At 56.5% G+C, this 23,116-nt stretch overlaps 3 protein-coding genes across 15 annotated transcripts in view; all 3 read right to left on the bottom strand.

Moving 5' to 3' along the window:
* ERBB3 (erb-b2 receptor tyrosine kinase 3) overlaps positions 1-519 on the bottom strand; it is a 41,007-nt gene extending 40,488 nt beyond the window's left edge. Inside the window, exon 1 of the mRNA XM_048831987.2 lies at positions 261-519. Coding sequence (XP_048687944.2) covers positions 261-342 — 82 coding nt within the window. The 5' untranslated portion in view covers positions 343-519. The remainder of the gene's footprint in view (positions 1-260) is intronic.
* A 3,325-nt stretch (positions 520-3,844) lies between these two features.
* RPS26 (ribosomal protein S26) lies at positions 3,845-6,937 on the bottom strand. The gene is made up of 4 exons (XM_048832021.2): positions 6,801-6,937; positions 5,819-5,996; positions 4,663-4,793; positions 3,845-3,941 (listed from the first exon to the last, which is right to left on the bottom strand). Exons 1-4 carry the CDS (start codon positions 6,801-6,803, stop codon positions 3,906-3,908), a joined length of 348 nt encoding a protein of 115 aa, XP_048687978.1. The 5' UTR covers positions 6,804-6,937; the 3' UTR covers positions 3,845-3,905.
* Positions 6,938-11,336: 4,399 nt separating this feature from the next.
* Positions 11,337-23,116, bottom strand: part of IKZF4 (IKAROS family zinc finger 4) — a 50,737-nt gene continuing 38,957 nt past the window's right edge. For 11 of the 13 annotated variants that reach the window (XM_075121831.1, XM_048831735.2, XM_048831739.2 and 8 more), the window contains 3 exons: positions 20,132-20,281; positions 17,853-17,984; positions 11,337-17,118 (listed from right to left, as the gene is read on the bottom strand). In XM_075121831.1, the coding sequence (XP_074977932.1) occupies positions 16,397-17,118; positions 17,853-17,984; positions 20,132-20,281 (1,004 nt within the window). In that variant the 3' untranslated portion in view covers positions 11,337-16,396. The remainder of the gene's footprint in view (positions 17,119-17,852; positions 17,985-20,131; positions 20,282-23,116) is intronic. The other 2 variants (XM_075121832.1, XM_075121834.1) reach the window with 1 other exon arrangement.

Raw genomic sequence — 23,116 nt, 5'->3', positions numbered from 1 at the left:
ACCTCTGAGGCGGATCCAACCCGCTGGGGAGCTCCCCCGCCCTGTGGCTTTAAGACCCACCTGCCTCCGCTCCCCAGCCCGGGCAAACAACCCGGCAGGGGGGCGGGGGGGGGCAGAGCAGGTTCAGGGGCGCCTCAATCCGAAACCATCCCCCCTCCCCCGACACAGCCAGTGACACCCCAGGGTGCAAACAACCCCCCCCCGGGCGCTCAGCAGACTCCGGCTCGGGTCCGCCGGGGCTCGCTCGTGCCTTTACTTACCTGCCTGGGGGGCGGCGAGCTCCGGGCGGCAGAGCAGGAGAAGGAGCCCCAGGAAACGTCCCGGGGGGCGGCCGCTCCGCATTGCGCCGGGCGGGCTAGGACATGCTGGCTCGGGCCACCTGCTCCCCGCTGGGGCCGGGCAGGGCCCCCGGCTGGTGGATCCGCTTCGGCCGCCCAGCTCCCGGGTCGCCCGCCGGGGCAGCCGCTTTGATCCGCGTCCGGGACACCCGCCGCTCCCGGAGTCACTCCACAACACACTTCATTCAGGAGTAGCTCCGCCGGCCGCCCATTGGCTGGGGCTGGCAGCCAATCAGAGACGGCCCAGCTGAGGTTGGGGCACAGCTGGGGCTGCGGGTCTGAGCCCCCCCCCCCCGGCGAGCCCATTGTTGCCCCCAGGACTGGGCCATTCCCTGATGGTTGGTCGTCCCAGCACCCGGGCAGGGCCCCACTGGGCCAGGCACTGCCCAGCGGGTCTCTGCCCCAGGGAGCTTGCAGTGCCCCGAGCCCAGACGGGCACGGGCGGGAGCTCACGGGACCCCCAGTCTGCCCCCCTGCAGCTCGCCCACCGGCCCCTGGAACAGAGCCCGGAGCTCTGGCTGGGGCACTGGGGCCCTGGCATCGTGGGTAGAGCTGGCTCCAGCTGCAGAGCGAGTGGCAGGCCCAGAGGGGCCGGGCCAGTCCCAGGGGAGCAGGGAGACAGGCTGGGGGGGGGGGGTGCTGGCTCTTGTGCCCTGCAGAAGCGCCTGGCACCGACGCTTGCCCCTCTCTCCAAGGGACGTTGGTCCAAGCAGAGGCTCCCTCGCCCGCCTTGTCTCTCTCGGCTCCTCCAGGGAGTTTGGGGCCTGCCGCACACTGAAATCCCCTGAACACCTCCCAGGGCCTGGCCCCGTCTTGGCAGAGGGAGGAAATTAACCCTGACATCCAAGCCGGGAAATAACCATCTGCCCCTTTGGCCTGGGGAGGAAGACACAGAGGGCGGCCATGGGCACCGCAAGGCAACCTCAGGATTCACACTCAGGAACCCCAGCTGCGAGCCCACACCCCCCTCTCGCCCCTGCCCCCCCCGGCCAGCGTCTCCTCTCCTCCCCAGGCCTGGCTTCCCACCTGCGCTTGGTTTCCACCGTTGGCACGCACCGCCCCCAGGCTCTGCTCTGCGCCAGGCCCTGCTCACTTGGCCCAGCCGAAGCTGGTGTGGGAAAAGCCGGCGCAGCCTCCTGGAGCCTGGGCACCGCAGATGGCAAGGCAGGGCCAAGCAGGCGGGGGGGGGCCGCTACGGGTTCAGGAGTGGGTGGGGGGAACAATGGGCGCAGTCAGGCAGGGGGCCGGGAGGAAACGAGCTCAGCGACGGAGGCGGGAGGGGAGCTGACATGTGCCGGGTGGGCGCCCGCCGCACTGCAACCGTCAGTAGCCGTCGGCCCCCCGGTGGGAACGGAGCCAGCCAGGCAGAGCGATTCTGGCAACCCCCCCTCCTGCCCCGCTGCCAGCATGCCTCAGCCGTGACCCGGGGGGAGGGGGCGGCTGGGAGCACCCTCTGGGAGCTCTTGGGGGCGGGGGGCAGGGCCCGTCTTTGTGTTCAGTGTCACCGAGGGGGGCCTGGGCCATGACTGGGCTGCTGGGCACTACCGTAATGCACCTAATAAATAACCTACAGCACCCAGCACAGCAGAGCCCCGGCCTGTGGCTGGGGGGAGCCTTGGGGTGACCGTAATACACCTAATAATTAATACACACCACCCAACCCAGCAAGGTGCTAGTCTGTGGCTGCTCTGTGCTAGGGCAATACACTAATCAGTAACGTACAGCACCGAACACGGGGGGATCCCTGACTAGGGCACCAAGGTGTTACCATTATGCACCTAACAAATAAATAACTGGGCTCAGACCAACCTGCTAATTTCACGTGAGCTACTGGGCAGCCCTCTTCTGGGCTCTCGCCAGGTTATTTTTACCCTACTTTAATCACCTTTAGTCAGGATCTTTGGTGCCCGCTGAACTCTCGGCCGCAGTGAGTTCTTGTGGCAGAGAGTTCCACAGGCCAGTCACACGCTGTGTGGCAACAGTCACCCTTTGTTTGTCTGCTCCTGTCTCCTCTTAGGGCTGCACTGAACAGGCCCAAGTCTTTTCTATTCCTCCCTTTCAGGCCTCAAGGGCTGCTCCCCTTGTCCGGACCTTTCCCCACGTCTGCCAGAGCCTCTTGCAGATGGGACTGGGCTGAATCAGAGCCCCAAACCTGCTCCTGAAGTAATCAGCCTCCGTATCAGAGCCGCAACGGGGACGGGTGGGGGCACAGGCCAAGCCTACACCTGTTCCTGCCCTGGGGTGCCCCCCCATGGCCATTTCTGGGAATGCCCCTCTTGGGGCTGGTGCTAAGGCCACAGCTCGCGAGGATTTCTCTTCGTTATCTTCTCACCCAAACCTGCGGTTCCCTCCCGGGACCCAGCTAGCAGGGGGCATAAGCAACATCTTCACCCCCAGGGCTGGTGCAAAGGAGCCCCCAAAACAAGGATGAACTGGGGCTTAAGAGTCCGTATGCCCCTGTCCCCCCCGCACCCCACCAAGTTCTTCACACACCCAGCGTTTCACCCCGCACTGAAGCCTGGACCTGGCTCTTGTACGGCTGAGGGGCCAGGCAGGAAGGAGCAGTAGGGCACCAGCCATGGACACCCAGCTGCCCTCAGGCAGAGGTAAGGGAGCTCCTCTCAGCCTTGGGCATGGGGGGACAGAGACTTGCAGAAGAGGGGCCTGCCCAGGCTGCCTTGCGCCACTTGAACCCGCTCAGTGCAGCCTCCCCCCCTAACCTGGCATCAGCTCAGGGCCCTGCCAAGCCCAGAGAAGCCGACAGTACTCCCGGATGATGCGTGCTAGACGGTGAGCCCCCTCTCCAGGCAGGGCGGGAAGTGCCGAGCTGGAGGAATTGCCTCTCCCGCCCCCTGCTGGCTGCCCACAAACAGCCCAGGGGAGGAATGAGATGGGGTAGGAGACGCTCCCTGCATTGGATCTGCAAGCAGCTAAGGGACAGGATCGGCTTCTTCATGCACATGTTCAGCTTCACTGGTTTTCTGTTTCCTGCATTTTTGGACGATGTTGATTTTACGGAGCTCTTGGCAGCACTGACATCCCCCAAAGTCCTACCACAATAGCAGGTAACGGCCACAGTCCAGAATATTCCCTTCCCCTCCCCGCAGTACTGACGGGCCTTCAGCCTTCCATGCAAAAACTTCCAGCCTAAGGTTTCATTTTACGCTGTGGGCTCCTGTCAACCACTTGCCATAACCCCAGCACAGAGACCCCAGAGCTCCATTTGCAAAGCCACGGCCAGTTATTGGGATCCTTTGCTGGCAACCAAGAGGCCCCTCCCATGGCATCTTCTGGCAGCCCCCCATCCCAGCCTGTGAGCTGGGATCTGTCCGTAAAGCCAAAATCCTGCCCCCCTCAGTCAACATAGGGAGCCTGGCCACCCCAGAGAGCATCTAATCCTCACCCGCTTGTTCCAGAGTAAGAGTCACTGTCCTGCCCACGAGCTCCCAGCGAGTGCAAGGGCCTGGTGCAGCCCCCCTCCCCACACACAGAATCGCACGCACAGACCAGATGTAAAGTCATTTATTGAGGCACTGGCTCAAGGTGCACATTTCCAGCACCATCTCCTTACATGGGCTTGGGGGGAGGTCTCGGGGCAGCGCCCTAGAGGGGAAGAGCAAGGAGAACGTTAGGACACATCCAGGCAGGGAAAGGCCCATCAGCTCAGAGGAACCGCCAGACTGGATCGGACCCGAGATCCATCTACCTCACCATCCTGTCTCTGACAGTGGCCAAAACCAAATGCTCCAGAGGAAGGTGGAAGAACCCAGCAGTGGGCAAACATGCAAGTGGTTTAATATCCCACCAGGACGTGTCACTCGTGATAACGACCTATCCCCTTTACCCACATGGACCAATCCCTTTGGTCCCAGCTCACCCACCCACCTACCTCCCCTCACCACACATTCACTAGTGTCCCAAGCACAGGGGGGCTTCTCCTCTGAAGAGACTATTCCACAGAGAATCTCAGACCCCAGGTGCGAGTCAATTCCAGCTCGTCACGGCATGCTAGCTCTGTGCTGGGGTGCCTCACTGGGCAGCTCTGATCAGGTCAGTCCTGGAACATTGCCATGCCGACATCAGGATCTGCTGTACAGAGCAATGGGGGTGGACACCAAGCCACAGGCATGGAGGGGGAAGGGGGGATTCTGGTGTGGGAGGCGCCACAATCTCGGGCACAGAAGGGTTTGCGGGGGGTTGGCAGGAGTCCCTGAGCCACAGGGAGAGGAACAGAGGGATGCAAAGAGCTCCCGGCGTGTGCAGTGAGCTCCGAGGCGCCTGCCCTTGGCCTGCCAGGCTGGAGGGATTTGTGCACAATACGTACCGCCGGCCTGAACCTGGGTGGAGGGGTACGGTCCTTCCGGGCCTCCCGGGAACGGTTCCTCACCACCTTGCTGTGGATGGCGCAGCTGACGCAGTAATGCAGCTTCACGTACAGCTTGGGCAGCACGTACGCTGGGGAGAGATGGGAGAGGCGTCAACCAGGAGTCTGAAGCCGCAGCTTCCCCAGTCCCGCTCCAGCCGCGGAGGGATCGGTTAGTGTCGCCCCAGCCCCAGGAGAGGCTAACTGCGAGCTAGGGTGCCGGAGAGCCCACTGCTGAGCCAGGGCTTACACACAGGACAGCCACGCTCAGAGCAAGGCCGGAGCGCTGCATGATGGGACACGCGGCTAGGGTGGGCTCAGCTCCTTCGTCAAGGTAACGCTGCCAGTCTGCTCCCAGGTGCACAAACAGGTCACATTCCTGCTGCTTCCCCGCAATTGGGTTTTGGTGGGAATGCTGGACCTCCCGATGGCTCCAGGTCCGGGACTTCCACCCCAATGGGCGCCTGTCGGGGCCAGAAGCCCCACCTGAAACTCCAGGCACCATTTTGCTGCAGTGGGGCCTAATGGTTAGAGCAAGCAGCCAGGACACCAGGGTTCTACACCCAGCTTGGCTGCCCACCGTGCCGCCTTTGGCGAACACGTTCAGCTCCGTCTCCGCCTCCTCCCCAGCATAACAGGAGGAGACCACGTAACCCACCCAGACGGGCAACCAAGTGCTCTGGGACCCGCGCCCAAAGGCAGAGTGTCATTCCTATGCAGAGCACTTCACTGCTCCGCCAGCTCAGCGCGTAGCGCCAGCCATGGGCCGAAATCAGCCGGGAGACACGGCAGCATCTGGTGGGGAGCAGATCACGCCCCCTCGGGCAAATCTTCACTGACACTTAATGCTTGGCTGAATTAAGAGGTACAACGCTTCTCCACCCACGCCCTATGGCGTTCATCCGGCCTCCATCCCTGCAGTGTGCGAGCACCTCACCACCTTCATCCCAACCACCCCGGGGAGACAGGGCGCGGCTACTGTCCCCCTTGTACAGATAAGCAAACTGAGGAAGTGGCACCCAGGTCTCAAGCTGGTGCCCGAACTACTGGACTGTCCCCTCCTCTCGCTTGTGCGAGACGAGGCTGGTGACAGGCCCCAACACCCCCTGGGGCTCACAATCGAAGACGCTGGCTTCGGAGATGTCCCGGACCGCGGCGGCCTCCACAATGTTCCGGATGACGAACTTCTTGATGGCCTTGTCCTTGGGCACGCAGCGGGCACAGTTGGTGCAGCGGATGGGCTGGACGTGCCCACGGCCCTTCTTGGCGCGCCCGTTGTTCCGCCTCTTCTTGGTCTGCCGGGGCGGGGAGAAGGGGGGGTCAGAGGCGCTCCCGGTGCGGGGGGGGGGAGGGGGGGTCAGAGGCGCTCCCGGTGCGGGGGGGGGAGGGGGGGTCAGAGGCGCTCCCGGTGCGGGGGGGGGTCAGAGGCGCTCCCGGTGCGGGGGGGGGTCAGAGGCGCTCCCGGTGCGGGGGGGGGTCAGAGGCGCTCCCGGTGCGGGGGGGGGAGGGGGGGTCAGAGGCGCTCCCGGTGGGGGGGGGGTCAGAGGGGCTCCCGGTGGGGGGGGGGGTCAGAGGGGCTCCCGGTGGGGGGGGGGGGAGGAGGAGGAGGGGTCAGAGGCGACGGAGAGGGTCAGAGGCGCTCCCGGTGCAGGGGGGAGAAGGAGGAGGGGGGAGGGTCGGGGGGGAGGAGGAGGCGCTCCCGGTGCGGGGGGGAGAAGGAGGAGGGGGGGAGGGTCAGAGGCGCTCCCGGTGCGGGGGGGGGCGGAGGAGGAGGGGTCAGAGGCGCTCCGGTGCGGGGGGGGAGGAGTCAGAGGGGACGGGGGGGGGTCAGAGGCGCTCCGGTGCGGGGGGGGGGCGAGGAGGGGACGGGGGGGATCAGAGGCGCTCCCGGTGCGGGGGGGGGGGAGGGGGGGGGTCAGAGGCGCTCCCGGTGCGGGGGGGGGGGGGCAGAACCGGGACTACGCACCAGCCCCCCCCCCCCCAGCTCCCAGGGCCCCGCGCAGGGGTCGCCGGGACAGGCCCCCCCCGGCCCGGCTCCCCGCCTCGCGCCCCGCGCCCCCCCCCGGCCCGGCTCCCCGCCTCGCGCCGCCGCCACTCACCATCTTGGAACAGACGAGGCGAAAGAGGATCCGGCCGCCGCGCCGCACGTTTATATAGTCCTCCGCCCGTCCCGGAAGTGCCTCCGCCAGGGGAGCGGGAGCCCGGGGAGGCCACGAGACCCCCCCCTCGGGACTCACGTCCCTTTCGCCCTGCGGAGCAAGGGCCCCGGCTGGCTGCGGGCGCGGAGGAAGCCGGTCCTGGCTCTCTGGGACTCGGGAGGGGACTATTTTTTCTCGCTGAGCGGAGGGATCACACGTCACGCGTTATAAATTTACGTTCCCGGCATGCACCACGGAGGAGCCTAGGCCCAGGCCGCCCGCAGGCCCGTGGGAGCGATGCATGCTGGGAGCTGTAGTCCTCTTTGCCCAGTAGGGCCCATTGCATGCTGGGAGCTGTAGTCCCCGCGCGGGCCACATGGCCCTGGCTCTGAGCCGTGGGCGGGAAGGGGGGACCCAGGGGTCCTGGCTCCCAGCCCCCCTCCCCTCCCTTCCCCGGGAGAGAACCCAGGAATCCTGCTCCCACTCTCCTTCCACCCTGGCCCCACCCTCATCTACTTGTCCCCTCTCCATCCCCCCAGCCCTGCTCCTGAGGATGGAACCCAGGAGTCCTGGCTGCCCAGCGTTTTCCCCCGGCCGCTCGGCCCTGGCCCTTCCCGAGCACAGTGACGATAAAGAAACAAAAAACAAGCTCAGGCCTCAGAAGCATCAAGTTACGAGTTTACTGTAGCCGCAAAAGCAGGAGGAAAAAGACACATCCCCCCACCCCTGCATTCAGTGGCCTCCACTGGGGTGAAACCTGGGGCGCGGGGATGCAGAATAACGGACCCCGGCATGGCCTGCGCCAGCTGCACACAGAGCGAAACCTCCCTGCGCTTGCCCTGGGGAACGGCTCCCGCGGCGGAGGCCTCCGTCACCGCCAGACGCCCCCACCGCGTTGAAAACCCCCTAACGCTTTTTGCTATCCTTCCGTCGGGCAGAACCGCTCACAGGTTATTCATGGGCTTGGGTTTCACAGTGAAAAAGCTCAGTGCAAAGTCTGGCCCCGCATCAGCGGCTCTTGTGCGAAAAGGTCAGAGATCCTAATCTGCCCAGGAAGGCTGCTCTGACTTTTCTACCTCGGGTAGCACACAGGGGATAAACATGTCTCACCCCTTTCCCCCTCCCAGCAGCTCAAAGCTTCCTCCTGCTGCTACGAGAAGATCCCAAAGGCCCCAGACCCTCACGTGAGTGAAATCCCTTGTGCTCTCACCCTACATCACAGGCTGTCCGCAAAAGCCTGTAAGTTACCCAGAGGGCAACCGTTAAAAAAATAATCCCTCTCCAAGTAGCATTTCCCACTCAGAGTTAAACGACACTACTCCAAGCTGTGGTGAAGGAGGGGGGCAGCTTTAATACGTTTTCCAGCACGTGTACAAAGCAGCGTGCTAGGACCACTGCCCAGTGCTGTCTCATTGTGTCCTCGTGTTCCCACCTCTCTGTCTGTTGGCAGCTGGTCTCTCTTGTCTTAGACTTCGATTGGCCCAGAGAGCTCCCAGGGATCGGGCTCTCGTTCTGTTTGTCCAGCGCCTAGCACAATGGAGGCTTGGCTTGGGACTAGGCCTTCCAGGAATATAAATAATACAGATGGCCGGGCACTGCACCTACACCGATACCGATGCTAATGGCTAGATAAGAACCATCTGTGATTAGACTGAGTGGAAGACCTCTGGCACAGCCCTGTTAGCCCCTCTCTGTGGGTTTCCAACACACCCTCACTGTACTGCAGGCTAGTGAATGGGGCACTCGAGCAGAAATCAGAAAACCTGGCCTCTGACACTCTGCGACTGACCTGCTGTTTGACTCTACAGGTCGCGTCTGCTGTCTGGGCTGCCATTCGTCTGGTCTCTTTCGACCGTGAGCTCTGGAGGTCCTGGTGTTTGTACAGCACCTAGAACAATGGCGGCTATAAGCACTCCCCATCGGACAGAATTAACTTCCTAGGTACTGGCCTCACAAGTGGCCTGGGAAGTAGCAATGAAGAAACGAGCACCGAGAGGGGAAATAACCTGCCCCCATCACACGCGCACAGCAGGGAGCGGAGCCCAGGTTCCACGTCTACACTGCAACGAAAAACCCACGGCTCCGAGTCTCAAAGACCAGGTCAATTGACTGGGACTCTCAGGGGTCAGGCTCCAGGGCTAAATATGGCAGCGTAGACATTCGGGCTGGGGCCCGGGCCGAGACCCTTCCCCGTTGCGGGGACTCACAGTCCAAGCCTGAATATCTACACTGCACTACTTTATCCCCACAGCCTGAGCCCGGGGCAGTTGAGCAGGGCCAGCCGCCATATAGACACACCCACAAGGTGTGTGACCCAGAGTGACCTTCCAGAGATGGAGCCGAATTCAGAAGTGGGGAGGAAGTTGCTGTTCCATTCACGTCAAGGGGGTTGTATGAGTTTGGAGTCTAGAATGCGGAATTGGTCCTGGTAACAGCACGGAAACTCGTCTCGAAGGAGAGCGCTCTGGGGAGGCGAGGTGAGGCCTTTCCAGGTACCACCTGCCTCTGGCTCAGCTACACTGCAGAACGACATTCCTAGGACCTCAGCTGGAATCCCAGGGGACTCCATCGGGAAGAGAGGTTCATCTCCCAGAGCCTCCCTCCCCTCTGGGGCTCCTGTTCCGATTCTAGCTCCCTGCTTTCAGCAGAGGTCAGAGATGCACCCTGGTCTGGTCTGGCCTCTATTCAGAGCCGCTCCGGGAATGGAGACCTGTTTCACGGCTGTGGAAAGGAGCGGGGAAGGAAGAGGATGGAATCCACACTAGTCTGGCTCAGCGACCCTCCAGGCTGAGAGGACTGGCGGGTTCTAGTCTGAATATCCAGGCCCCGGTGAACTGGTGTCCATATTACAGATATACCCCTTGCAGTTGGACCCCTGCTGGCAACCTGAGAAGAGAGGCTGAAGACTGATGAGGCCGTGGTGGCCAAATTTCCCTCTTCGCCCTAGAGATGGCCCTGCATGGCTGGGCTGGGCTGAGCGGTAAAGCAATTAGGCCCTGTTCTCATTTACTCTCCAGCCCCTTTAAGATGCTCTGACAGTGTCAAGAGGTCTTAAAATAGGCAGAAATGCCCACCACCCCGATAATTGCTCCTGCCTTAAAGGACCTCCAGCTTGTGGAGAGAGTTCTGGAGCTGCCCCTGCTCCTAGCGGAGGGGGTGGATTGGGGCATGGTTGGAGAATGCAGTTACAGCTATTCTTGAATACCCAGAGGCCACAAGGATCAGTGGGATGTAGAGCACTAGTTAGAGCAGCCCCAAGGCTGCTGTAACTTACACTGTGTGCCAGTTAGGACTCTGCAGGACCCCACAATACCAGAAGCTCATAAGGGAGTTATAGGGCTCTCTCCCACAAACCTCTTTCCTCTTCAGGAATGAAGTAACAGAATCAGCTGCTGTGAATCAGGCTGTACCGGTTATCAGGACTCACGTCCAAGGCCATCAATCTGGCATCCTTCCCCAGCATGTTGCCTTTCTCAGGTTCAGCTGTTTCAATTCCTTCCTTCCTTCCCCAAAGAGGGTCCTCTCCCCTTCCCCCTTTTAAATTGTAGCTGTAACAGACACAGCCCCCGTCTTTCCCTGGCAGCCTCAAATCAACAACAAAATAAAAATACAGCTGTGAGCAAGGTTACTCGAGTGCCATTCAAGGCAAACACATTAATTGTTTGTCATGACGTCTCCCTATCTGTGAGCTATTATGGTGCAGCTCTTAGGCAGGCAAGCAGCAAGGCTGGGGTAACAATAACCAAGGCACAATGAGAAAGAAGTGACAAAGGATTCTTTGCTTTTCAACTTGGCAACTGTTCTGTTCCAATGTGCATACACATGCGCATGCAGACGTGCTCCCTCTCTGCTCTCACAGGGCTTGTCATACAGGGAACTGACCAACAGAACCAGAGCAGAACAATGATTCCCAAATAATTCCGCCCACTAGTCAGTTTCCCTGCGGACAAGTCCTTAGCGGAGCCGGTTGGAACAGTGTCCATGGAATGGTTTCTCATGGAAAAACGCTGTTTCGAAGCTGAAACATTTGCAGAGCTGGATCATTTTGATCGGAAGGCTTCTGAGGTCCACTCATCAGTCGCTTCCAAAGAGAGACCCCTGAACTGAAAACCCGAATGTCTCGATCCAAAGAAGGGTATTTTGAGACAATTCCATTTAGCAGGGGAAGGGGGGAGGGAGGGACTTTTGAAAGGTTTTGGTTTCGCTCCAACACAAAATGAAAAAAAATTAAACCCTTGGAACTTCTCACAAACTGGAATAGTCATTCTCCAGCCAGCTTTAGTCTTGTAACTAAGACACTGTGCTGGGGACTCTGCTAGCCTTGGGCAAGCCAGAGTTTCTCTGTGCCTCATTATCCCTGTTACAGACGGGGGAAACCGTTTCCCTCTGGCACAGTGGGTTGGGAGGATTGTGCCATGTTTGTGAGGTGTTCCTGAGGATGGGGAGATCTTTGGGCTACAGAAGTCATGACGTTTGAGCAGGAAGAGGCCTGGGGCATTAAATTACTCATGTTTATTTATAACAGACCTTCAGCCAGTACAGTACAAAACTTACAGTAGTATATCTCCATTACACAAATATTTACTTACAATATATTACAGATACAAAAAGCTTTTGCGGTAAGAGTTCTGTTGAAAAGCGAGTCTAACCTCACAAAAAAGGGAAAAAAACCCGAAGACAACAGCAAATCCATTAACGATATACAAATGAAAAGTCATTAGAAAGGAAGGAGGAGTTGTTGGTGCTGGAAGAGGGTTGGGGTATTGCACATCATATTTTTTGTTGTTCATACATCTGATTAAAAATATATATATATATATATATATATATATATATATTTACACAAGTAAAGCAACCTGGAGTTTTACAAAATTCCTACATTTGTTTTAGACTCTTTTTACAGGTAAAAGAAAAAAGATGCGGAAAAAAGGTGTTTATAAAGTTCAGAACTTCCCTTTCCCTTTGTTTAAAAAACACCCCCCCCCAATAGTGTGTTGGTTTTACCTTTTGAAGAGGGGAATGGGAGGCATGGGGGCCGTGGTTGTGGGGCTCTTCATACTTATTCACAGTCTACTGGGGATAACAGTCAGGTTGAGCTTAACTGAATTTCGTACTAAATCAACAATAGGACAGTGCAGCGGTTGTGGTCCGAAAGTGACTATAAAACGGACATTTTCATTTAGCTCCTTGGCTGTCAGGGAAGCTGAGCAGATCTGATCTGGGCAAAGGAGTTTTTACTTCTGTGAGCCCTGCAGGAGCCAACTGAGCACCCGAAGGGTGATTATGTCCTGCCGTGTGCATCAACGGTCAGCAGCGCTGGTCCACCTGTGGACTTTAGAGGCTGGAGGTAGAACTAAGCCAGCCGGTTTTTCAGACTGAGTGGGAGATGGTTGGTGGCACAGAAGTTGCCTTTGCAAGTCAAAAGGTGGATTTTTCAAAGTGAATCGGAGAGAGCACACACAGTAGCAATAATGTCACCTTTACAAGTCTGCTTTTCAGACCACAACCGTGCTTTAAAAATCCCCCAAACGGCAGCCAACCCGGGCACTGGCTTTCCATGACGGAGTTTACCAAATGACAGTCAGAAAAGGAGACCCACGTCTCGCTCTCCGCTTCGTTTCCAGTTTTGCTCAGAGAAGACCACTTTACATGATGCTTGTTTCCTTCTCTCTCTGCCAGCTCAGCTGCAGACAAGCAGCAGGGAAAGTGCATCGTTTCTGCGTGAGAACCGACAGTTTGGGGCTCCGTTGGAGAACACTTCTCAAAAATTGCACACAATCAATCCATTTTGCCTTTTATTGCTACCTTGTGGAAAACCAGCAGTTCCTTGCCAATTTAACAAGTGCTATCCCTAACATCCAGAAAGTCTTAAAGGCATAGCACAGCCCTGTGTAAATTGCCGCAAGGGGCCTGCCTGGTTTTCGTATTCATGCCGTACCTAGATGGAGATTTCTGCAGTCAGATCATATGGCAAGAGAAATTATTTCTGAGCATATTTATGAAAAGGGATTGAACTCCAGATCCTGGTATTTTGAGGATTGGACCAGTGCTGAAAAAGAACTGCTAAGGCAGTGACTTTGAAAAGGTTGGCTCTCTCAAATCACTAGGCCTAGAACTGAATGCTCTGAAGTAACGGAATCACGTCATTCTGATTAACATCTTGCTTCTCACTTCAGTTCTGTTCAAAGCAGATGCTAGCCCAAGAACCACTAGAGTTTAAAACCCCCATCGGCAGCTCAGGAATCCCACCTCTTGAGAGGTATAAAGTATGAGGTCAACATGTTCAAACAAGGATGACATCAGGCTCCTAAATCTACACGTCAGCCCCTGAATAAGTAGCTTTATGCTCAAAGGTGCTAGCACTTACAGATCTCTTGGTCTTCAACAGCAGCTGTGGGTGCTCTCCAATTCCAAATAAAAGAAATACAAAAATAATCAGACCACTTATTTTAGAAGCTTAAGGATTGGGGTTTTCACAGATGCTTGAGGAAATGAAGTGCCCAATTCCCAATGAAAGTCAATGAGAGTTGGGTGCCTTTTGAAAAATCCCAGTCCAAATGTGGAGGTCAGTGCTCAATTTTAGGCAAAATTTTAGTCTCAATCTAACTTTGGCCACGCTCCAGAATGACTGATACAATCAGGCTTTATTTCGCACTTCAGCTGGAAGATGGTAATCAGAATGCTAGGATTTTATGGTCTGTTTTCTTGTGGTCTGCCAGGGCTCAATATGCTTTGGTGGAAACTAGTACAAAATGCTTTCTGAGCCACCACCACTGGCTCTGGAGAAGAGACCAGAAAGGAATAAGTGAGTTTGCACCACAACGGTTATATTTATAAACTGGAAAGGGGGTGTGTGGAGAATGTCTTCTAGGGAACTTTCCTAACCTCCTCGAATGAATTCGAAACATCGCATCAGACATGACAGGCCCTTCTGCCCAAGCCGGTCTGTGCCGTCAACGGGCTTCTGCAAAGAAAAACGGCTCTGCGGTTTCGTTTCACATCTGGATACACAAACACCGTCAACAGAAAAGCAAGAAGAAGAAAATAAAGAGCAACGAGTGTTGCAACTTGTGAGGTGGTTCTGTTTGTTTTAGTAGAAAAAGAACAAGCCTTTGGTTTAAACCTCAAGGGAGCAGTTTGTTGGGCTGCTGTTGAGTGATTATTTTTATGCATCGTGGGCCTTGGTATAAAGCAGGGTTCCCTCCTCTCACGCCCCTAAGTTATGGCCACTGGAACACAGTCAGGCTCTGGGGTCCTCCCCCACCCCGCGACTCATCTGTTTCCGATGGGCAGCGTTATCCAAGACAGAGCAGTGGGGTTAATCGACACTGTGGCCTACTGACCAATTTATGGCAGGGAAGGGGAATGCACAGTCTCCTACCCCTTTTGTGCACTGTGGCCTGGTGTAACTCTCACGCCCCTTCAAAGTGCAAGTACCATCAGGATCCCAGTTGCAGGGGAGGTGGAGGTTTTTTTCTCTATAAAAATAAAATAATCGTGGGTGCTGCATGTTTCTCTGCCTCCTCTCTGGAGCAGGTGAAAGCCCGGCCATTGGCTACCAACTGCCCATCATTGCATCCCTCCCACTCTTTGTCCGCGGACTGAACGGACTGTTTTCAAATCCCTCTCACGGGGATCACAGCTAGTTCTAGGATTCTGGGGACCTCCCCCTCATTATTTTGGGGCCTTCCACTGCCATGATTTCCTGCTCATCCTCTTACTCTGGGAAGCGACAGCAGAACCCACAGCCCCACAGCTCCTGCTGGTTTTGCACGTCCCAGAAGCTAGCAGTCACCTTTCCCCATTTCTTGGATGTTTCCCTACAGTAACTGAGCAAGATCCTGGACAATTCCCTCGCTCAGGAGGCTTGAGCACGTACCAGTAGTTAGCAGCCTGCTGGAGCAGATGCAACTCTCAACAGAAGCCACTTCTCTGATGCAGCAAATCCCCTCCCTCCCCCCCCACACTTAACATCACTCTAAAGACACACTCTGCTTACGCAGACGTGCTAGAGACGCAATTTCCACATCCCTCTGCTGTGCCACGCAGCGTCACAACTATTTGTGGGACCAAACGACCCCAAACCAACTCAACAACAAGCTTTCACATTGAAAGTGCAGCTCTTTAGGGCCTATGCAACTGACCCAATTCCTCTGTGCAAATAAGAGCCAGATACGCACTCCCGGGGAAGCTACGGAATCAGATGGCAAAGTGCCCAACAGCGACCCCTGGGGAAAGCTGCTGAAAAGGAAGAAACTTCAACCATGCAGCACAGAATGAAGCGACGGGATTAGGGTTCCTAGGGGCTGACCTGTTTAGCGACCGACCTTCCTTCCCTGGATACTGTCCCCAGCCTGACCCTGACAACAGTTCACTAGGTGACACCACCAAAGTCCTCCTGGGATCAGGTCCAGGTCTCCAGTGCTCAGCAGACGGAGGGGTCATTGCTATGCTTGCTAAAGGAAGCAAAGTGCTTTGGGGGAGCGGGGGTCAGTGACAGGTGCCCAATCCAGGACGGAGGCCTACACCTGTTTCGTACTCACACTTACAAGGCTATTCAAGACACAGGTGTGACAAGGAAGAAGTAATTCAGCCAGGTTCTCCTCAGCTCTCTGGGAGCGGAGTGGGCTGAACACGCCAGTAGATCCCAGCAGGGGAGAACAAAGCCGCCACTCAAAGACGCTTGCTATCCTCCCGGCTAACGTACTTTCATCTCATCACAGGCACAGCTGGATCCCACCCAGACCGTCCAAGTCTTTACCCTCCTACCTCTGATCTGAGGCCGAGTTTGTACTTAAAAGCCACGAGCGTCGCAGCCCTGGCAAACGTCCTGCTCAGCTCCACCTTCCTTCAAACAGGTGGCACTGTGAGGGCTGCCTACAGGAGCCTGCACCACGAAGCTGTCGAACAGCCGCCTTGGGGACAGAGGGCACCATTCTGCGTTCCAGGCAGTTTCATGCCACAGAGAGATCACCCATTAAAGCTTGGGGCACGGTCACCCTACGGACCCCTGTGGCTCGCTCGTGGCTTTCCTGGCCAGGGGAGTTCTCTTGACTTTAGCACTGACTCCGAGATTCTCGTCGCCCGACGGTGGCCAGGACTGAAACTGAAAAGAGTTAGAAGGAAGGGGCAGGGGCGAGAGGCTTAAACCGTAAGACGCGTGTGCACGCGAGTGCGTGTTACGTCGACGTGTGCTTGAGGTTTATGTGCTCCTCTCGGCAGAGAGAGAAGTAGATCAAGTCTCTGACAAAAATTCAAAGAGCTTTAGGGAGAGAGTTATAAAGAAATAAAAAGCTTAATAAATAACTAAGGGAGGACCAGGAAAAGCACAAAGAATGTAAAAAATCCGTTAACAATATTTAAATAACTCCGTTTATAAAAAGGCAAATCGTTAAGAGCTCCCCTCGTGATTTTTTTTTTTTAAATATTTTGTAGCCAAAGTCAGTGCAAAGGAGTATAAAAGAAAAACAGGTCCATGCCCAATGGGAGGGGGCGGAGCTAGAGCCAGGGGGAGGAGTCATGGGGAGATCAGGGCGAAGGGGCAGGATTGAGTTAGCCTACACTTTGTGCTCCCCCCGCACTATATGGGAGGAGAATTCGTACCGATCCTGGCTGTGGTAGCCACAGATGTTGCACTCGAAAGGGTCTCTGAAGCCATGGCAGCCCATGTGGATGGTGAACATCACGTGGTCCAGGAAGAGGATCCGGCAGTGCTCGCACTTGAAGGCTTTCACCTGCTCCCCCTCCTCGTTCACCACACGCAGGATGTCTTTGGCTGAGCTGGGTGTTGCTCGGGCAGCGGGGGTGCCCTCCTGCAGCTTGGGGTCCTCTTTGGCATAGGCTGGGCTCTGCCGACTGCTGGTGCAGTTCCCCACCGGCAGCTGCAAGGTCCTCTCTTCGTGGTTGCTCTCAGTGTCTGTGGAATCCTGGCAGCCGTTGCTGGGTGACACGCCCTGATCGCGCCCCCGGTACACAATCTGCGCCCCCTCAGGAATGTCCTCGTGGCCTTCAGCAGCTTCTCGGCTCCCCGGGATTTCCAGCCGGCCCGGGATGGGCTGGATCTGGGTGTAGACGGAGCTGATTACAGGTGTGATCTCCGAGATGCAGTTTGTGGAGGGGAGGCGGAGGGGGCGTAGGTGCTCGGCCCCCACAAACGACAGCGAGCTGCCGTAACTGGGGTCGATGGGGTGGTGGGCGGCCACCAGCTCCACATCCTTCTCGAAGCTGGAGTTCACATCGAAGGGGAGGTCGGAGAGGTTGAACCGCATCTGCTTCTCCCCTGGGGGCAAGGAGCAAGGGGTCAGAACCCAGGGCAAGCCCCACACACTCCGCAGAGGGTCTTCGTCTAGAGACGAGCTCCGCTCTGCACGGCTCAACCTGTGATCCCTTCACACTGCAACCCACACGGGCCTGGGCCTTGGCAGTGACTAGTACTCCTCCCTCTGGATCAGTACCAACCCTACTGCCCCAGGATGGGGCCAGGGGGAGCTGTGTGTGGAGGGAAGGGTGGCTCAGCAGGGGGTGCTCTCCGCTTTTACAGTACGATCAGGGCCCTGCTGTGCACACACGCTGACTGCAGTGTCTCAGCGTGGTCCAGTGCTGCTGGGGGGCACAGGCTTCCCAGTGAAGGTCCCTGGTCAGCCCTTGGAATTACACCCCCTCCTCCCAAACGCCTCCGGCGGTTTCGAATGGAGGAACAGTTCTACGCTGCCCCCTTCTGAACACCGCTGTGGTCCCAGTGCAGAACAGGTGCCATGTTGCCCCACCCCCGAGGGGGCTGCATTTCGGGGGGAGGGGGGGTGGAAGGATCCCTGTCTATACAGGACTTTGGGGGCCTGCAGGATGAAAGGCGCTGGGTAAGGTCAGTGGCATTTGTATGTACAGGGCCGTAAGCTCATTCAGAGGGGGCCCCGTAGAAGCGGTCAGTTCCTACACGTAGGGCCAAGGAACTGCTGCCAACCCACCCTCACCTCTCCCTCTGCTCTTCCCGGGAAGCAAAGGGGAGCCCCTTACCCACAAATTTCTGAGGTGTGGAGCGTTTCCGTTTGGTGAGGCTGTTCGCCAGCCGGTCGATAAACGTCGGCCGATCGGACGAGGGGTGAAGCAGAGAATCCGGCACCATCTCCAGGTCTCGCATCTCATCGCCTGCCAAGACAAGGGAAACCCACTCAGCCAATACCCGATGCGGGAGGGGTGAACAGGACCGGGGAGGTCGCTTCCACTCCCCAAGCTGAAGGCAGGGCAGGTGAAGAGTGGGGCACATGGTCACACCTCTCCTTTTATCCACTGCCTCTGGCTCAGTCTGCAAGCCAAATGCTTACCCACTTCTTTCACGGCTCAGTCCTCCGACGGCACCACCAGCCACCCACCACACGCTCCTTTGCCTGAGCAGCCTGCCCCGCTTGGCCATGGCTGTGCGGCACCGTAACCGCTCTGGGGAAGGGACTCTCTGCCCAGCAACGGCGCTAGAGAAGGGCTTTGTGGCAGGAGAGGCGTCTCCACCCCTGCCGGCAATCTGTCTCTCTCACCTTTGCTACTCGGGGGCTGAGATGAGCCAGTTAAAGCGTTACTTACTGACTATGCCCTCACCGGACTGGCATGGCACTTGGTTCTACAACTCCCCCCTTGCCCCGCAGGGAGACCCACTCCCAAGCAGGGCTTTCTGGGCAAAGAGCCAGAGCCCTGCTACTGCCCCCCGAGTGTACGTGGACAGTGCTCCGACAGCACGGGTGGCTGCAGGCTGTTGGGGAAGAAAGGGCATGTGCTGCTCCTCAACTTGCCTTCCCTGCCTGGCCTCCCCAGAGTGCCGGGTCCCAATGTGGCATCCGACTGACACTTGGTGTTGTGTTTAATTTGGATTGTAAAGGCCTCAGCAGAGCCCTGCCCTTCCTGTGGCTGTGAAGTACCACCTATGTCTCTGGCAGCCTAGGAACAATAACGATGGTACAGAAAATTGGAACTACAAAGAGGCTGATAGAATCTCAGACAAACTGGCCTTGTAGCTAACATTCAGTGCAGCATCAGATCTGCCCTCTCTCCAGGGGATTACCCTGCCCTGGCTGGGGAGAGCCACGGAGCAGGTCCTGGAGGTCTGCAAAAAGAAAGCTTTACCATAAGCTGGCTGCCCCCCTTCGACAGCCCGTCAGCCAGGTTAGACTTCGCTAGCAGGGCGGGTCTTTATGATCTTTAGGGTTGACTTTTCCTTTGAACCAAGGTGCAGATGTTGAAACTAGCCCGCTCGTACGAGCTGAGCACAAGTTTCAGTTCCACAGAGCTGATGGAGACGCACAGAAAAGCGTGTGAGACACACACCCACAACGCCAGGCCTGTCCCGTGGGGCAGGTTGGCGTACGGGGAACTGGTGTGCAAAGGAAGACGTGCACAGATTCCGTTTTGGCCCAACGTGGTCTGGATGCAGAATGATCTCCTGACCACAGAGGGGCCATTTTGGGAGCTGGAGGTGCTTTACACACTGCTGGAGGCTGTTAGATTTCAGAGCACAGTTAGTTTGGCGTGGATCAGTTTGGAGATTTTCCAGTCGTTCGCAAGACTCCTGCTTTGTAAGGTTCAATTCTTTGCTTACTGAGCATCTGCTGTAACAGAGCCCAGGAAGGGCCACACTGGGTCAGAGCAATGGTCTGTCTAGCCCAGTGTCCTGTCTTCCAACAGTGGCCAATGCCAGGTGCCTCAGAGGGAATGAGCAGACCAGGGTAATCATCAAGTGATCCATCCCCTGATGCAAAGAGAGGCTAGAGCATGGTTCTGCACAGTAAAGTTCTGTTTGTTACTGGGAAATGCTTTAAGGTGTTTTCTCCTTATAGAATTATTTATAAAAGGATGTAAGGTTATGCTCCAAACGATCAACTTCACCAAATGACAGGCTCTGGGCAAGGGGATGTTCATAACGAGGGAATACTTTGCACTTACTTGGGCCGCAATATTAAGAATTTGTGCACGCGTAGCACTGTCCATCCCAGGGTCCCTAGAGCATTTTGATTTAAATAAACCTCAATTAATTACGCCCTCCCGCTTCCAAGAGCCATTATCCCATTAAAGAAATGGGAGGTGACGTGTCCCAATGGTTCCTAATCTAGAGTCAGTGGTGGAGCTGGGAACAGAACCCCGGAGTCCACACTCCCCATTTTCTACTCTAACCGCTAGGCCACATGCCCTTCTGCAGCCAGGAAGAGAAGCTAGAAGTCCTGACTCTCTCCCCTGCTCTAAGCACTAGATGTCCCAGAGGGTGCCTGGGACTAGCTAGTCACTCGCCGGTTACTGGACAAAGTACTGACCTGGCTGGCCGGCCAGCGGCCGCGGTTCAGTGTTCAGACTCTGCAGATAGCTGTGACAGCGCTCCTTGTGCTCCTCCAGCGTGCTCTGCTGCTTGTAGCTCCGGCCGCAGTAGTTGCATTTGTAGGGCTTGCCGACTGTGGGGGAGGAGACTGGAAAAAATGAAAAAACAGATCCTGGCCATCAAAACAGACATTACACAGAAACCCAGATATTACCCGGAAGCTGTCACAGCTACGTGCGGGCCAGCCACGTGCTGGGTTAAGGGCATACCATGGCTGGGACCGAAGCAGACAGACACAGAGCAGGCGGATTTGCTAAGGAGTGGATACTGATGTGCAAGGTCACTGAGTAATCGAAGCACCTCTTGGCGTTTGATGCCACAGCACGTCTGAGCTGGGCACCAAATCGGTCAGGCCCTTCTTGCAGACTCCAAACGGACCCTTCACATATTTCTCCTCCTCTACATTTTAGTCCGTAACAGCTTTTATAAAATAACTACTAAGTTTATCCAATGCACCAGTTAGTGTCTCACGTACGTGTCAGATTTAAAATGATGCTGTTTTGAACCAAGAGCTGATGAGATGTTTCCTCCAAAATAAACGAACACGCCAGTATGCCTGGCCTAGTCCTCGTAGGAGGCAGGCAAGCTCGATCCCTTCTTTACAGATCAGGTCCAACACAGCTAAGATGTCTCACTGAAGACTGCAGCAATCCAAGAAGAGTCAGGACCTCACCCAGGCCACTCACCTGGCTCTAATCATTGGGCGAATGGCCTTTCCAGAGCCAGGATCAGAACCCAGGAGTCCTGCCCCCCAAGCTCCTGATCTAACCAGGCTCCTTCACATCATCCCAAACACAATGTTACTGAGTATGTTCCAGTGGCTCTCACTTCCTTTTGTTGAAGGTTTCTCTCCTCCCAAGCAGTCTTCACCCAGCAACAAGGCGTCAGACGCTCCTGGATTTTGAAAGGGGAGGGGAAGGTTTGAGCTTGTGGAGTGCTGATTCAGGACACCAGCCTCCTCTGACCCGTCCTTTACCGGTGCGCGCTTTGTTCTCTAACAGCTGGCCAGCCACACTGTCCTGCCCCTCTCGCATAAGTGTGGCTGGTCTGCAGGATTGGACCTGGAAGCCAGGGCAATATTTAAAAATGCTGCTGGAGCCCTGCTGGAAATCCCCAATGCTTCGTTACATCTCTCAGCACACCCGCGCCGGGCCTGTTGCAGCTCACTGCAGAACGGTCGGCTGTTTTTGACTGGTGACTGATTGCTGCCGAGAGCCTGTGGGCTCCGAAAGCACTGGTAAGAGAAGTGCTTAGGGATGGGTCCAGGGCAACACGCTCACCTCTGCTAATTTTCCCATTGATGGCTGATGGTTATCTCAGGTTCGGCCACTCGGTTCTGCTCCATGAGGGTCGACAGACACAGCAGAGCCATTAAACGTTTTGGGCCACACTAGCCGGGCATACAGCAGGTTGCACTGATGAATTAGTATGGAACTTTTAGCTGAGTACTTCAAGAGGCAGACAGATTTGCAGATATAATCGTGACAGCCATCCTAGATACCCCAACCCCTGAGCAGCTGTTGCAGTCTGTGCTGAGGACGGGGAAGCACTTTTGCATTGTTTTAAGACAATTGGCTGTATTATGATGAATCCTGGTGTCGGGGAGCAGGCAAGGATGGAGCTGCATTTTGCTAGGCATTGTACAAACAGAGCAGGGGACGGTTCTTGCCCGGAAGAACTTCATCGACACAGGCAGCACAAAGGGGGATACAAACCCAAGCAGAGCAATCCATGGGATGGCGGCAAACGTCACATGAGCTCCATTTGGGGAGGGGGGTTCGGCAGGCAGGAATACGCTCAATGGAACGAAAAGGGAAGGGAGAAGGGGGCAGCTCATGGGAGGAGAAGGGAAGATGGGCCAGAGGTGGAGTTTGTGGATGTGAATCCTGCAGGTGAATGTAATACGCCTTCTGCGACTCATTCCCTCTTAGCAGCAATGCTCACAATCTTTTATCCCCATACGCGTGGGGCACGGGCCCCTAGCTGCTCGTTCCTCTCAGCCGAGAGATCGCAAGTGTTTGATGTCAGAGGAGTCTGGAAGCTGCCCAGATCCTGCACTGCTGGTGTAGTGGCCACAGAAGCTATTTATTAAGTCCCGCCAGAGGATGATTTTGGCCCCCTACTGCCCAGGAGGGAGCAGTTCCGCAAAGAGCAGGCCTTTTCCTACGAAGACGTTCTAGGGAGCGTGGAGCTTCCCTGAAACCCTTCAAAGGCCTTTTACACGAGTTCTAGGTAAGCCGTAACCATCACAATGCTCGACACGCCGCCTGACAAGCCCTGTGCTCTGAAGCAGAGGGGCTGAGCGTACCACCACGGCAGCTAACAGTACTTTGGACCAGACGCCCACTAAGCATGTTAGTGACAAGCTGCCTCCCCGTGTCATAGCTGAAAAAAAACCAAAGGCCCCGAGGTTATGCAGCAAGTCAGCAGCGGAGCTAGGAACAGTTCTTGGGAGGCCTGACTCCCAGGCCTCCTGCTCTAACCACTAAGCCACGCTTTGACCTTTGCCGAACGCTCGGCAGGAAAGGGAAGCCCGTTCCCGAGATGAGGGGGCGCAAACAGGGCACCGCTAAGGAACTGGAACGTGCCATTACCGCCGATGGAGAGATGCACCACAGGGAAGAGTGTGGTCTGATGGGTACAGCGAGGGACTGCAAGTCAGGATTCCTGGGTTCCCTTTTAGACTGGAGCTAGAGTAGTATTCTGCTTTGCAGTCGACTTCTCTGAAATTGTGAAGTGCGCGCGGGGGCGGCGGGGGGATTCCTAGGTTTTTAGCCAACTACCAGAGTAATAGTCGGATACCGGCCCCATTTGCGAGACTCAAACGCCTTGCCAGAGTTCTCTGAACCATTCAGAGGAAGTGCCTGCGTGGAACGAAACTGTCACTCATCAGATATGGTGGCACCTGCGTCACGAATGCACC

The sequence above is a fragment of the Caretta caretta genome, chromosome 20 (genome assembly GCF_965140235.1).
Source record: "Caretta caretta isolate rCarCar2 chromosome 20, rCarCar1.hap1, whole genome shotgun sequence".
Lineage (NCBI taxonomy): Eukaryota > Metazoa > Chordata > Testudines > Cheloniidae > Caretta > Caretta caretta.
This window is presented reverse-complemented; position numbering and strand designations above follow the sequence as displayed.